The 16057-nt window shown below is 38.1% G+C and overlaps 2 protein-coding genes across 3 annotated transcripts in view; both read right to left on the bottom strand.

Annotated features, from left to right (window-relative positions):
* LOC124406307 (5-hydroxytryptamine receptor 2A) overlaps positions 1-16057 on the bottom strand; it is a 103731-nt gene that overhangs the window by 48635 nt on the left and 39039 nt on the right. The gene's annotated exons all lie outside the window — the stretch shown is intronic.
* Positions 1714-3495, bottom strand: LOC124406316 (vicilin-like seed storage protein At2g18540). The gene is made up of 2 exons (XM_046881693.1): positions 3274-3495; positions 1714-3013 (listed from the first exon to the last, which is right to left on the bottom strand). Exons 1-2 carry the CDS (start codon positions 3493-3495, stop codon positions 1907-1909), a joined length of 1329 nt encoding a protein of 442 aa, XP_046737649.1. The 3' UTR covers positions 1714-1906.

The following is a 16057-nucleotide window of genomic DNA, read 5'->3' as shown; positions in this document are numbered from 1 at the left end:
AAATTTGAAATCTTTTTTGAAAGCCTTCAGGAATGCTACTAACGTAGGAAAAATCCTTGGTGAAATTAAAAAATGTCACGGTCAACCGTTCACTGCATTGGCGTGGAATGGCCCATATATATTGCGTAGCGACACACGAATGTGAGCTTGGTTACAAAATAACTGATGGTTTGTTGTATGCAGATTGTCGGTGCAAGACCATTGCGAATTGAGATGCCAACCGTATCGAGATCGATATGCATGTTGAATCTACGATGTGATCGAGTGAAAAATAGAATCTTGCGATAAGGAACCTACGCTCTTTTATAATCAATCATTATCTCGAAAGTTGAATGAATTTTATCATGTGCTATCGATACGTACTATTGTACACATACTCTAGTATCTCATTATTGCTCTAGTTTGTGATAATGTCGATTACATCATTCTAATGATCCAGATCCGTTGATAATACTGCCGCAGTCGCTGATTCAACGGAAAATGAAAATCGCACGACTCGATACGTGAATCTCGAATTCTCTCTTGGCTCGTAGATTCTGAAAAAAGCAATTTTCATCGTAACAACCAAACAAAATTTGTCACATTACTATATCAATGTCTTTCGAAGTGTTGAATTTTTCAACACATGGATCGGTGCTTCGTCATGTCTGATCTCACAAAGTAACAAAGTATAGTTTCTAAAATATACAAGGAAAACGACAATTTTGCAGAATCAGCTTCAAGTCCATTGAATTCACATTATGAGTATATATATTTAACAGAAATTCATTCGACCATGAAAAAATTACAAGCTTTTCAAATATTATATCAATTTATTCAAAATCATTACTCGATACAAAATACTATTAACCGACGATCCAACAGACTAACCAGGAGTGGATTTCAGGGTGACTAGCTGTGAGGGAATCTAAAAAACCGGGAATTGTCACGGAATTTGCATTCGTCTGAAGAAACCGAGAATTTTTACAATCTGTCCTCTTCAGTGTACGATTTCTTGAAATGCAGTCATTACTCTCCCTCATACAATTCAGGGGGTTAGTGTGAAAGTGGGGTTAATGACGTCATGTATGGCTTATGGAGGCACGTTAAGGTGCTTATAAAGACCCGTTGTGCACCTCGAAAACGCGGGGATCCAAAACTCTTATACCGCTCAAGCGATCAGAGTGAAATTTGGGCAGTTAATGCCTTATTTTGGCAAAAAGTGGAGCGTCTATTTACTTTTACAAAATTTTGAAAGAAATTTTACAGATTGGTTACCACTCACAAAAATTGGCCAAATTTTCACAGTTGCACTGAATTGATCGATCTATCCGGTATGATGCCACTCGGTGGTGATGAAATACACTGCCATTTCGTCATTTCATCATCAAATCTCATGGTACTGGGCTCAAAATGTGTGTTTCATCACCGCCGAGTGGCATCATACCGGATAGTTTAATCCATTCAGTGCAACTGTAAAAATTTGGCCAATTTCTGTGGGTGATAAGCAATCTGTAAATTTTTTTTCCACATTTTAAAAAAGTAAAAAGACGCTCCACATTTTGCCAAAATAAGGCATTAATTGCCCAAGTTTCACTCTGATCGCTTGAGCGGTATAGAAGTTTTGCTTCCCCGCGTTTTCGAGGTGTACAACGCTTCTTTATAAGCACCTTAAGAACCGTTAGTTTCTAAAAATTCAAACGTTCATTGATTCATTTGCCAATCGAATTTAAGCAAAATTATACTGAAAGAAAAATTGATCCATTTTAACTTACAACGGAGGCATATTGATGTATAATTTTCAACTAATGTGCATGAAAATAGTGAGTTTTTTTCTAGAAAAAAGTTAGGTTGAAATCAGTCATGGAAAAATATGTGATATTTCATCCGGAAACCGACTCTGTGTGAATATGTTTGAAAAGTTTTTTTAAAAACTCTTCAGTCTTCTACAGGCGACGGTGAACCTGATGAGTTCCTGCCTTTCATTTTGCAGCTTCCGAATTCTTTCATCGTTGTCGATGACGAGCTCAGCGTGTCGCCGCTGTTCGCTTTCCATATTTTCCCGCATCACGTGTTCAGCACGTTTCCAATTTTCCCGATCCTGTTCATTTTCCAACTCCTTCTGCGCCAACTCCTGATTCGTCTTCTCCAACTTTTCCTCAGTCATCCGAATCGCCTTGACATGCTCCACTAGCAGCTGTTCCCTCTTTTGTTGTTCCTGTTTCTTGACCTCTTTCATCAATTCATCAGAACGTCGTTTCTCTTCTTCATATTTCTTACTCTGTTCTTTCAATTCTTGCTCTGCTCTCGCTAACGATTCTTGCTTTCTATTCAAATTCGCAATTTGTGACTCGAGTACGAGTGACATTCTGTTTTGTAGCTCCTGACGTTCCCACTCCGCTATCTTCTTATCACTTTCCAATTTTTCCTCCATGCGTTTCCGTTCCTCCTCTATCTTCATCCGGCACTTCTGTTCCTGTAATGACAACTGCTGTTGAGCCTGAATCAACAGTTCTTGTTTCTTGTTTACTTCCATGTCTTTCAATAAAATCGCTTCAGCATGTTCCTTCTTCAGTTCCTCACGTTTCTGACGTTCTTGCTTAATCGTTTCTTCCTTTTCTTCTTGCTCCAGCTTTTGTCGCAACAATTCATCCTCTGCTTTCTTCAACTTATCTTCCAGCGATTTAATTTCACTCTCGTACACTTTCTTCAGTCTTGTACGTTCCTGTTCCACCTCTCGTTCCTTCTCCTTGTTCCGGCGGATCATCTCTTTCATGCGACTCTCTTCTGCTCCTTCGTTTCCTTCGCCCTTTTGAATATTCCCGATGATTTTCTCCCTCGACTCTTTCTCCTTTTCCATCTCCTCCACTTTTCGTTCCATCGAATCAAACTGTTCTTCCGCCCATTTTTTGTACTCCAAGTATTCCTCCTCTTGTGCGTTTATTTGACGCTCTGCCCACGTTTTGTACATTTCCAGCCCATCCTTAGATCCTTCCGTCGTCGTTCGGTTCGCCTCCTTCGCTTTTGGAGTTTTCTGTAATTTACATAACAAATTTGTATTCATCGCATCGGTATATTTTTATCGCAAATTTCAATCGCCAATGTTTTCTTCATGATGTTAGAAATGTCAAGAGAAGAACAAACTTTATTTGTCGAAGCTTAACCGTTCAATTAACCTAAATTTCAAATTCCCCTTCTAACACGCGAGGCAAAAGTTATAAATAACATTTAGAATCAGCTATTGCATCACGTGAAAACAATCAGCGTTGCATGTATTTAAAATTGAACTCTTACCTGATTTTCAACACTGATTTTCGCAAAGAGAGCTCGATCTGCTTCACTCAAAGTCGGCAAAGTGTCAACTGGAATTCCAAGGCTTTCCGCAAACTTGCGAAATTCGGTATCCGACATTTCCGGAAGGATTTCCGTGACAGGATCATCTTGGAGGTTATCCTTGGCCGGTAATCCACACACCGCAGTCACCAACAGTCCAACTATCACTAACGATCGACACATTTCTTAATCGTACGAATATTTCGACTACACTGAAGCTCCGCCGTTTAGAGGAGCGTTTATGCAAGACGTACGTCAATCATGGCGTCAGAGACTTTATCTATCAGGTTCACGAGAGCAGATCAGCCGAGCCAAGGTTGATTGTTTAATGCGATGATTACCGAGAGTGTTTGCTCCAGAAGCAGAGCTGAGCAATGCTCGCGATTAAGTTCGACGAAAAATATCTTCTCTCTGTTTACCGAAGAACAGTGATTTAACTCCGAGTATATAAAACTACCCTCGTCATCACCCCAAGTTTTTAGACAGGATCGAAAAGTGCTTCAAGATGCATCAGCAGGACATAAAATCCCATGTGAACTCTCCTTGTATTCTAAAATGTAACAGAAATTTTCTTTTCTTTTATTAACATTATTTAACCTTATATTATATGATCCAGAAACAGGAGGAATTTAATTTACAGAAAAATTAAATTGCGATAATTCATATCAATTGTGGGATTATCTGGTTCACCATTAAAACCGTTATACAATTGGAATTCAAGGCAAAGTACGTTGAAGAGAAACAACGCATGTTTTGAACCTCTGAGACGTGTCCTTTCTGTGTGAAAACTGAAAAAATTAACCACCGTAAGGTCATTGAATTACGTAATTTAAAGTAGTAGCCCAAAATCAAAGATCAATAATTGTGTTCCCAAGAACATATAATAAGGTTTTCCAAAGCGAATATCTGGATCGAATCTGGTACCAAAGTCATAACCTCAAATAAAATACTGAAACCAACTGATTGGAATTTTTTTTTCTCACAATGAAATGAACGATTTTGAAAAACGGTACAATCAATTGCTGCATATAATTTATTTTTATCCACGTACTGACATGTCTTTTTATCCTTTTCTTGTTAGATTAAAAGTCCGTTTATTGAAGCTGCAACTTTAAAAACAAACAATTTTGACTGACCAGTTCGTTGGTAGTAAAAAAAAATGTCACGATCTAACCCCAACGGAGAATAAGCTGCTAAAAATCTGCGTATCTATTACAAAATAGACAGAAATAGGCTTTTTGGGGATTTTTTTTCAGAAATACTACAAAATGAATCGAGATAACAGAAACGTGATTTTATTATTCACATCAGTGACTGCTTACAATAATTTTTTTAAAGCGATTTATTTCAAAATGGTGGCTGTGCAGCGTTTTTCTGACGACGTCTCCTTTTTTTCAGGATCCACGGCCGGACTAACATCTTCTGTAATTTTTTTAATCATAATGAGCCAATGAATTTTTTTGATTATATATAATGACTGCTATAGAAGAACGTAGGATTTTTTTTTTTATATTGCGTCGTTCATTTGTTATTAACAATTATCTGACAATTTTTTAGGCAAGTTCTTCACTTTCCACTTTAGAAGTGCGCCATTTGGCCAAAAATCAATATATCGCAAAAATCCTACGTACTTCTATAGCAGTTATTATATATAATAAAAAAAATTCATTGGCTCGTTATGATTAAAAAAATTACAGGAGATGTTAGTCCGGCCGTGGACCCCGAAAAAAAGGAGACGTCGTCGCAAAAACGCTGCACAGCTGCCATTTTGAAATAAATCGCTTCAACAAAATTTTTGTAAGCAGTTGCTGATATGATTAATAAAATCACATTTTTTTTATCTCGATTTATTTTGTAGTAAATCTGAAAAAAATCCCCAAAAAGCCTATTTTTTTCGGCCTCTAGAGTGGCCTAAGGCCTTAAGTCGAATCGCTCTGTAATTTCAATTAGTTGTTATAACAAGAAGCCCATCGCAATGCGTCGTTCATAATTGAAATGATTTTTATTATCAATATTATACAAAAATTATAACATATTAAATATCCTGTTTAACGTCTTGTTCGAATAGTGACGTGCTTGGAAAACTTCATCACAACGATTTAAACACAATGTTCCTCATCTCTCCAATTGTTTAAAAAAAAAAAAAAACTCAAGAGTGTATAGAGTTCTTATTGATCGCTATAATTGCGCGGTCAAAAATCCTCTCGGGCAGAGTTTTTCTCTTTGGATCATCGTCTGTGTTTGGTGGAGCCATTTCGTGGATCTCCTTTGGTGGATCGTGATTCCATTCGACTTTCGATTCGATCAATGAATTCTGCAATTTTTCTATAGCCGCGAGGATTTCCGTCGGGTTAATCAACGTTTTGCCATTCCGAAGCTGTTCCAATTCCCACTGAGTGCTCTCCAATTTTTTCCTCATCTCATCAAGCTCAGCGTTTGAATTTTTCTCTCTGTCTTTACATTCCAACAGTAAGTTCTTCGCGGCCAACGTTTCCGCCTTCAGCCTCACGTTTTCTTCCGATTGTTTCTCGGACCGCTTCTTGCATTCATCGAAGTTCACTTTCAAAGCGTCAATCGTTGCCTGTTTCGCGTCGTCCAGCATTTTCGCTTCCTTCCATGTATCATCTAACTCGGTCTGCACAGACTGAAGCTCGACTTCCGTTCTCTTGAGTTTGAGTTTCAACTCCGATAGTTCGCCCAAAAGAGTCTCCTGAATTTTTGTACTATTCGTCAACTCATCCACCTTCGTCTTCACACGTTGCTTCAGCTGTTCCATCCTTTTGTACATCCACGAAACTTCGTACACCAAATTCTGAGCCTTCGTTTCAACCTCGGCTATGAAACCCTCGTTCGCACTTATGCAGACCTCCTGCATACGGTTTGAACACTCTCTGCACGCCTCCAGGTTGCTGCCATCCTGTCCTTTGCAGGTCTGTGAAAAATGGACTCGTATCACATTCAAAGAACGTGTTTAGCGTACTGTAACTACTTAAAATTAGTAACTTCACGGTTCCATTTATGGCTGTTCAAAATTTACAACTTTTCGTCTTTAACTCTTCGTGATAAATTACCTCAAAATTGATTCTTATATCAAATCTTACCGAGGGGAAGAACAAGCCTCCAAACCAGTCGCAGGTCTTCACTTTGGTCAATGAAGTTTTCTTAATCGAAGCATTAAAGCTTCTGGTCAAGTCCTCTGCGCTCGGTTGGTGCTCCAAAATGATCTTCAGAATGTTCTCAGCTTTGTATAAAATCGAGTCAACCGAATCGGGTGGCTGCCAGACGTCAAGTTCTTCATCCCAAAACGCCGAGGTCGTGACGACCAAAAGAGCAACGATCACTGTACGCTTGATCATCTTCTCGCGAGATCAAACTATCGACTCCTTGGGCTTGAGTCGTGCTGCCGTTCCTTATATCCTACGAACCCGTAGTTTCTTGTTGATTTCAAATTCTCGAACTGATTTGGTAAACAGGTTGGAGTTATCTCCTTCTACGCATCACGTGACATGAATAACCATCCGATAATCGTAGGATTATCTATTTCTTTAACTATATTCAACATGCCTTTGGAGTTATGTACCCATCAATTTTACACCACAGTCACTGTTTTTCACCTACGACTACGATAATAAACTTGACACAAAATATGGGTTCTATGTGTTTTGGTCACAAGTGCAAATTAAATATTTGGAAGTTGATATACTCTGCAAATTCGATCTTGCCTCACGTAATGGAAAAAGGATATCGCAGCCCGTTGTTTGTACTACGACCTTTAACCTGTGCCTAAGTTATCGGAAGTCTATTATCTATTGAGTTTATTGTACGACTCGTTCGGCTTAATAATTCCGATACTGATCGCAGAACCGGGTTTTAAATCATGGAATAAGCAACGTCTGTTGACGAAGAAAAACAAACAAAAAATAAATAAATAAATGGTTCGATTAAGGTGCTTATAAAGACTCGTTGTACACCTCGAAAACGCGGGGATGCAAAACTCCTATACCGCTCAAGCGATCAGAGTGAAACTTGGGCAATTAATGCCTTATTTTGGCAAAAAGTGGAGCGACTTTTTACTTTTTTTAAATTTAGAAAAAAAATTTATAGATTGGTTACCACCTACAGAAATTGGCCAAATTTCCACAGTTGCACTGGATGGATTGAACTATCCGGTATGATGCTACTCGGCGGTGATGAAACACACATTTTCAGCCCAGTCTCATGAGATTTGATAATGAAGTGACGAAATCGCAGCTGATCTAGCTTTATAAGCACCTTAATTGGCAGAACAGAAATTTGATGAAAATTTTAGAATTTTATTCAACGTAGTTTAACTTGTTATTGTACAAATAACTAGATAAATTTGGTATCGTTTGAGGTATCGTTTTCCACGAAATTACTCAGGTATATATAGATAGATAGATAGATATGGGATAACATATAGGAGAAAATAATAGCAAAGAATTGAAAAAGCATGAGATGTAAGAATTTTTTTTTTAATCACTTATTCTTACATTTTTACCAGTTTTTATTGACTAGTTTCGCTCCCACTATTCTGCTGTATCATAAACCGACGCATTTTATATTGTTTCAAAATTATATCATCCTATTTTTAATTAGAATATCGAACAACCATTTTTTCTGACTTTTTTTATAGACTCTTATGAAAAACGCGACGAAATACATCGATTTTAATTCAACGTAATTTCAATAAAAAGCTCGAATAATAAAACTTGATACAAAGCCTGTTGAAACTATCAGAAAACATGTTGAAAAGTAGGATAAAAAATCTAAAACACTTTGTTCTCCATAGCATCATTCAATTCAGGTAAACCCCTTAGGCGCATTTATTTTGCAACTTCAACGCTTGTATCATTTCCTCAAGTTTCTTTATCTGATCGCAAATTCCTGAAACAGGACTATTCGGATTATGTTGATTCTCGATCGTCGGGTTCGTAAGACCTTGGCACTCGTCCAGCTCTCGGTTTGCGTTATCCAATTTTTTCTTGACTGCCTGGAAGTGAATCGTCAAGTCTTTCTCCCACTCTTCGCACTCTCGTAGATTATTCTCAAAAAATTTTTCCTCCGCAACTGTCGACGTCTGTGCTTCGGAGGCATCGATGAGCTTCTCGTCGCACTTCTTCGTCTCCAGATCTAAGCTCTGGATTTCTTTGGCGTGTTTTACTTTCAGCTTTTTCAACTCTTCGCTCTCCGTTATCAGCTCGGTCTCGATCTCTTTTATGGTCCGTTTCACCGAATCCAACTCCGCTTTCAGGTGCTTCGTTGCTTCGCAGTTCTTCACCTCCCATTCTTCTTTCTTACGCTTTGATTCCGCTTCATTCAGCGATTCCTCCAGATCCACAAGCTCGGTTAACAACTTGTTTATCTCTGCGTCTACCAGAGAGGCGTAGTCGTCTTGCACACTCATGCAGATACTCAGCATCCGGTCTAAGCATATTTCGCACGTTTGTTCAGCACTCCGGTCTAACTCCTTACAGTTCTGTGGAACATGTTTAATCATATTCAAAACTTGTGCAATAAATTATTTTCACGGGTTAGAAATTTTATGGGGAAAAAATATGATCGAAGTTTTGCCAAAATCTGTTATTTATTTTTTATTTTTACCTATCAACCTTTTTTATTTAGTCTTTTAACGGAGCTTCATTCTTTTTTGGTAACTTTTTTTTTCTATATCAACTTAACAACAGTCGATGATATCAGCTTTGCGACTATACTTAAAATTCAAAGTTTGAACATTTTTTTCCAAATTTAAACTTGTGTTTTGTATATGACAGTTTCGATTTGGAAATCGGGCATTAATCTCGATCTGAGAAAAGTAAAAGCGAGTAAAATTTTGCAGGCAGATTATCCAAGACGAATCAACTGCTTCTTAGTCGGATCTTTCACTCTCTCTAACTGACAATGAGTGGCTAAAATCAGGGATTGTTTGTGAGTTTGTAACTAGGAATTAAATGAATGAATCCATTTTTTTGTTCAAGTTGGTCAATAATTGACAGTATATTCAGTTTTTACGACGTTTCGGTTGTTCAGCTGCCAACCATCTTCAGACTCTAACGTCGTGATTGCGTCGTCGAAACTAAATATATACTGTCCAAATTACTGACCAACTTCGTCGAAAAAATGGATTCAAAATCAGGAACCACCAAAATTCTGAAAATGCAATTTTTACTCTTACGAGCACATTGGCTGAATGTAAGCCGTCAATTTTCTCGTTTAAAATTTGAAATTACATTGCAATGAAATGATATTCTCACCGAGATGCACAAGGTGCTTTCAATCCAGTCGCAATCCCTTGGTTTCAAAAGCGGACGTTCACTGATTGCTTTCTTCAGACCGTCGGTCAAGTCCGCCATGGTTGGTTTGGACTGTGCGATGTTGCTCTGAATTAATCGGATGTTTTCTAAAGTGGAACCTTCGAAGTCGGTGGGACCTTGTGAACTTTGTTGTGTCGACCATCGGCGCGCATCGTAGCTCGTTGTCAGCGAAGTCGCGCAAGCCGCCATGGCCAAAAGCGCAAAAGTCACCGCAGGTTTAATCATCCTTCGACTGGTTCGACCTTCCGGCTACTGGCGCTCCGGCTTCCCCGACGCTTTTTATATTACGAGCTTTCGATCCTCGCCGAAAATAATTCCATCAAGTTACCAGCAAGTAGGGGAGGGTCACTTGCCTCCGTTCCCCGTTCAGAAAAACCCACGACAGTCGAGACTCGAGATTACGCCTTTCTATTTACTGCTTGTTGGCTTATCCCCGCTGGGTGAATCCGCAATCGACTCGAACTTTGATGACCTCGCGACGTTGTTGAGACAAGTTTTGACCAATCGCGTTGTAGAATATTACATGTCACTGGGGTGACGATCCAGATTTGATAGTTGATGGAACTGTTTGAATAAAGGTCTGTTAGACTCTCAACTTATTGCATTTAACCGTAAATATTGAGATCGTATTGGTGTTTTGATTATTGACATCCTTGGTTGCACAATTTTTATACACATACATATTTCTGGTATGTTTTTGTCAATGACTCAATGGTGAGTGAAAGCATCTCCTACAATGAAATGAAAATTTGGGTCAAATTCATCGTAAAATTTTTTTACCGAACAATTTTTTTTAACCGTAAAAACAGCCAAATTTTTATCAAAAAATATCAAAGCTGTAGTAAGTAGAAATTAAACGTTTGGTACGTTTTATGAGTGTAAATTATTTCGTTCATGATAACGAAACGGCACTCGGATACTTCGCAGCAAAATTGAACTTGCTCTTGAGATAAGAAAAAAAGAGAAAAATGAGAGAGGAGGCGATTTTAACAGAAATAAATTTTTTCCAACCATAAAAACAGAGATCGTGATTCTGTTTAGATTAAACTTGGTTCCACAATTTGCACATACACATGTATCGATACGTGTTGATGAACGACTGTATAGCTCGAACCATTTTTTGCAAATTGAAGAAAAATCTGGAAGAAGTTTGTTACAAAATTTAAACCCTTAAAAATAGTTTACAAGTAAGTGTAGAAAGATAAAACCGTTCATAAAAAAATATTTTCACAACGTAAACGAATTACGTGCTTTACTGAGATTTCATAGCTCAAATAAATATGCATAAGCGTAAAACTTTTTTCTTTTAGTGTGGCTGTGTCATATCTCGCGTTCTGAAAATTTTTTACTTCCATTTACGAAGATAAAATTTCACCAAATCCTTGCGCGATATCGTTGATGGTTATCAGCAGTAATTCTATAGTCCTCATTAATGAGATGAATCTGTTATCAAGACTTAGATTAAAATTTGTTCCGATTATGCCGACGTTCGGTAATAAATAATGAAGAGGACACTGTCCTCGTTATCCGCGCATGTTCGTATAAATATAACAGATAAAATTTTCGGATGTTTTTGTTTGTTTTACTTATCTCATCATTCGGTTTTGCCAATTTCTTTTGGATTTTATTTTATGCCGCGTTCTAAGAATTGTTTAAAAATCTACTTTACGACATTTAATGGCTGAGTGAAACAAAATCACGATAAACGCAGCGTGATGAAATCTAATGAATTCTGATTTTCAAAAATGCAAGAATAAAATTTACGAAATTTTTTACCTTTCAATATACTCCATCCTATCAAGAGTGACATTCCTTCCATATGTCACGATTGTACATTTTCAACTTTCTAATCTCTAATTTTTCGATTGAATATTTCTATTTAGTAACACTCTGTAAATCCTAACTTCAATTGTGATCGATCGGATGAATCGGAGTCAACCGATGTATCCTTCACCGTTAAAAATTATTGTGAAACTACACATTTACCGTACAAAACAGTTGTCAGCTTACGCAATCAGGTTACAAATTTTCAAATTTCTCCTTAACTTTTAGATTTTACTAAAAATTTATAGCAAAAACACTAAAAAGTAGTTTTCAGTGTCCCGAATTGTGTGGCAAACTGATCGTATTTGTAAATTGGATAAACGGTAAATATATGGTCAATTCACTTCTCAGTATCAGAATAAAACCTTAAAAAAAGCTTGTGACACTACCTTCGTTGTATCAAATACTGTCTTATTTGGGTGCTTCTGGGCCAGAAACTCATCTTCGTAAGGTTTTGGTCGATTGTCAACCTTGCTGACTACCTGTTAGTCTCGCCATGGCTTAAGGACCTCAAGGTTACCTTGTGAATACTTAAAAGCACCTCCAAACCCTCTACAGAATGCCTTTAACCCAGAAACTCATCTCGATGATGTTCAGTTTATTCTTATCCTTGTTCGCCACTCTTCAGTTTTTTTTCTGATTGACGTCCTCAAGGTCGATTCTTCCAAGTATCCAGAAGATTTTTGACTATGGTCTCATCTGTGAGGACCAATCAACCCGTCACCTCACAAGAGTTTCAGAGATCTTCAGATATCAAAGTCTACGTGTTTCTAACCTAAAAAAGGCTTAACAGTCCCATTCTATACACAATTTTGAACAAAAAGACTCGTAACAAATTTTTATTTCATGCAGAAACAAAGCGAAAACGGCACGAAAACCATGAATTTATTATTTAAATTTCGTAGTTTTCATGCCATTTCTTTATTGTTTCATCAAATGAATATTTGTTACAGTTTTTTTTCTTCGGAATTCTATATAGAATGGGGCTGTTAAGCCCTTTTTACGTTTAAAACACGTGGACTTCGATATCTGGAGATATGTAAGTGAACATTGAAATCGACTAGGAACCTATTTTCAATGGAAGCACAAGGTGCAAACTAAACTACCATGAGTGTCGATGAGTATCTACTTTTACTTTTTGTATTTTGTCTTGATTTTTTTTTTTTACACCACGGCGCTACGAAGCCAATCAATGTGATCCACCACAAATAACCTCCAACGTTTCGGTGATCTCTCTTAGCTATTTGTTTCACGGTATCAATTTCTTTCGGCCCTTTAAGGTGCGTATAAAGACCCGTTGTACACCTCGAAAACGCGGTGTGCGACGCTTCTTTATAAGCACCTTAAGCCAGCGTTTACATCGATTATTAAAATAAAGAATTTACTAAACAAAATCTTACAAGTGACTCTCACTCTCTTAAATTCTCAGTTGCATCTCAACAATTCCTACAGCCAAACCTGAAACCAATTAGTAAACCCCAGATCCCCGTGACATCTTAAATACATCAACCGGGGCGGGGGGGGGGGGGGGGGGGGGGGGAATAGCAAGAGAAGCTAAAATATTTATATTTATTTATTCGTCCATGTCGACGGTTTGTTGCTGTTAATGTTTTTTCTTTCTTACTTTTTCTCTTTGTATTCCCTACCCTTACTCAAACTTCTCATCCTTACCACTCACTCATATATATCACAATCAATAACCCAAATTACTGTAGTCAAAGAATCGTTATAGTTATAGTACAGAACAAACATTTCATCTTATGTAGTCTGTAGCTCCTAATCGTTGAATATAACACTATTCAGAACTACATCGGGCTTCCATGGAAGTCATTCTTCACCTTAGGATGCTCCTAACGTTTAGATACCGCCATGACTCTCCCCGTTCAGTCCGTCGGTTTCTATTCCCACTTTTTTCGCAATATTCCAAGACACCTTGACTCCGTGCTCGTGTAGCCATTCATTTATACCTCCGTTATTTCCCGAGGTCACCTCTCGTATCGTCTTTTCCAATTTCTCTATTGACGCCAGCAACATTGCCTGGTCCATTTTGATACGAGGTTTCACTTCTGTACCGTCTCGACAGAATTGGAACTTCCGGTTCTGGTCCTCCAACGTCGTGAACATCATCTTCAGATCCACGGTCAAATTCACCTTCTGCTCTTCACAACCCCGCAGCTTATCCCGTATGATCTCAGACTGCAAAACTCGCGGCGTCAGCTTTTCGGATACATCCTTGAGACTTTTGCTGCAGTTATCAAACCTCAGGATTGAATTCGACTTTTCTTTGGCGTATTCTTCTACCAGCCTTTTCCGCTCTTCGCGTTTAGTCCTCAGCTCACTTTTGAGACTATCCAACATGACTTTTGCCGATTCCAGCTCACTTTTTGTCGCTGGATCCTCTGTTGGATTGAACTGTGTTGGTGCTTCGCACTTCTTCGGGTTCTCCATCTCTTCGTCCGGCTTGGATTTCGCTTGGTTCACCGATGCCTGCAGCTTCGTAACCTCGCTGATCAAATCTTGGACCTGCGATAGCACCAGCGTCGAGTATTTATCTTGAACATTTACGCAGACGTCCTCCATCCGGCCTGAACATCTTGTGCACGCTGTGGTGACAGTGCTGACCAAATCGTTGCAGTTCTGTGGAACATGTTCAATCAGACTTTAACAGATTTTCATCTATAGCGTAATTTTTGCTGGACAAGATAAGACAAAAGATTGACCAAGTTTTATTACGTCATGATAAGTGTTTCCTTTGAATTATTTATTCAGTTGTTTTGTTTTTTAAACCACATGAGATGCTAGGCATCATTTTGTGTGTGTAGAGAAAATTTACGAAGTGAACAAGCTTTTTACTAATTTACACTTTTTTCTAATTGAAAAATATGCAGTTTTTCATGCGATGTAGTTCAATTCTTACCGAGGGACAGATCTTCTTTTCGTACCACTTGCAATTCTTCGGTTTCGGAAGCGGACGTTGAATATTCAGCTCTTTCAGACCGTTGTTCAGGGTCATCAAGGTTGGTCTACGCAGCGTGATGATGTTTAGAATTGTTTGCACTTTGTTCACAAAGTTTATTGAACCTTCGAAGTCGGTGGGACCTTGTGAACTTTGTTGTGTCGGCCATCGTTTCGTCTCGTAGCCCTGCGAAGTCACGCAAGCCGCCATGGCCAAAAGCGCAAAAGTCACCGCAGGTTTAATCATCCTTCGACTGGTTCGACCTTCCGGCTACTGGCGCTCCGGCTTCCCCGACGCTTTTTATATTACGAGCTTTCGATCCTCGCCGAAAATAATTCCATCAAGTTACCAGCAAGTAGGGGAGGGTCACTTGCCTCCGTTCTCCGTTCAGAAAAACCCACGACAGTCGAGACTCGAGATTACGCCTTTCTATTTACTGCTTGTTGGCTTATCCCCGCTGGGTGAATCCGCAATCGACTCGAACTTTGATGACCTCGCGACGTTGTTGAGACAAGTTTTGACCAATCGCGTTGTAGAATATTACATGTCACTGGGGTGACGATCCAGATTTGATAGTTGATGGAACTGTTTGAATAAAGGTCTGTTAGACTCTCAACTTATTGCATTTAACCGTAAATATTGAGATCGTATTGGTGTTTTGATTATTGACATCCTTGGTTGCACAATTTTTATACACATACATATTTCTGGTATGTTTTTGTCAATGACTCAATGCTGAGTGAAAGCATCTCCTACAATGAAATGAAAATTTGGGTCAAATTCATCGTAAAATTTTTTTACCGAACAATTTTTTTTAACCGCAAAAACAGCCAAATTTTTATCAAAAAATTTCAAAGCTGTAGTAAGTAGAAATTAAACGTTTGGTACGTTTTATGAGTCTAAATTATTTCGTTCATGATAACGAAACGGCACTCGGATACTTCGCAGCAAAATTGAACTTGCTCTTGGGATAAGAAAAAAAGAGAAAAAGGGAGAGAAGGCGACTTTAACAGAAATAAATTTTTATCCACAACATTTTTGTCTCGTTTTATAATGAAACGTTGTTAACGTAACTGATAAATAAATTTCACGATCTTATATAATATTCTGTACGTCATTCGAAATAAGAGGCACAACGAAAATGATGAACAGACGTTTGTATGTTGTAAAACTCCTACACTTGTACTATCCAAAATTCCATTCCATAATTTTCCATGTAAAATCCAAAATTTTCGAAGTGGCTTTTTCTAATCTCTAAAGAGTCAAAATCGAAGCTCCAGAATTCTGAAGGAAAAAATGTATCATTAGGACGATTGGAAGATCAGATCGATCAAACTCGAAGTGAGGACTTACAGAGTGTTACTACATGGAAATATTCAATCGACAAATTGGAGGTTAGAAATTTGCAAATGCACAATCGTGACATCAGAAGGGGACGAATACGGTAGTTTTTTGGAATGTCACTTTTGATTGGATAAAATATCGTGAAAAGTAAAAAATGTCGTCAGTTTCATTCTTGAATTTTTGAAAATCAGAATTCGTTAGATTGCATCACGTAAAGTAGATTTTTTAACGATTTTTAGAAAACGCCGTAACGGATCTGGACACGAGATGTATTCGAAAAAATAAAATC

Source organism: Diprion similis, chromosome 5, assembly GCF_021155765.1.
Source record: "Diprion similis isolate iyDipSimi1 chromosome 5, iyDipSimi1.1, whole genome shotgun sequence".
NCBI lineage: Eukaryota > Metazoa > Arthropoda > Insecta > Hymenoptera > Diprionidae > Diprion > Diprion similis.
Note: the sequence above shows the minus strand (reverse complement) of the source record. Positions and strands in the feature narration are given on the sequence as shown.

Coding starts and splice junctions, on each gene's coding strand:
- LOC124406316 (XM_046881693.1), bottom strand. CDS start 3,495: ATGTGTCGATCGTTAGTGATAGTTGGACTGTTGGTGACTGCGGTGTGT. Junction 3,014..3,273: donor AAATCAGTGTTGAAAATCAG/GTAAGAGTTCAA, acceptor TGTAAATTACAG/AAAACTCCAAAAGCGAAGGA.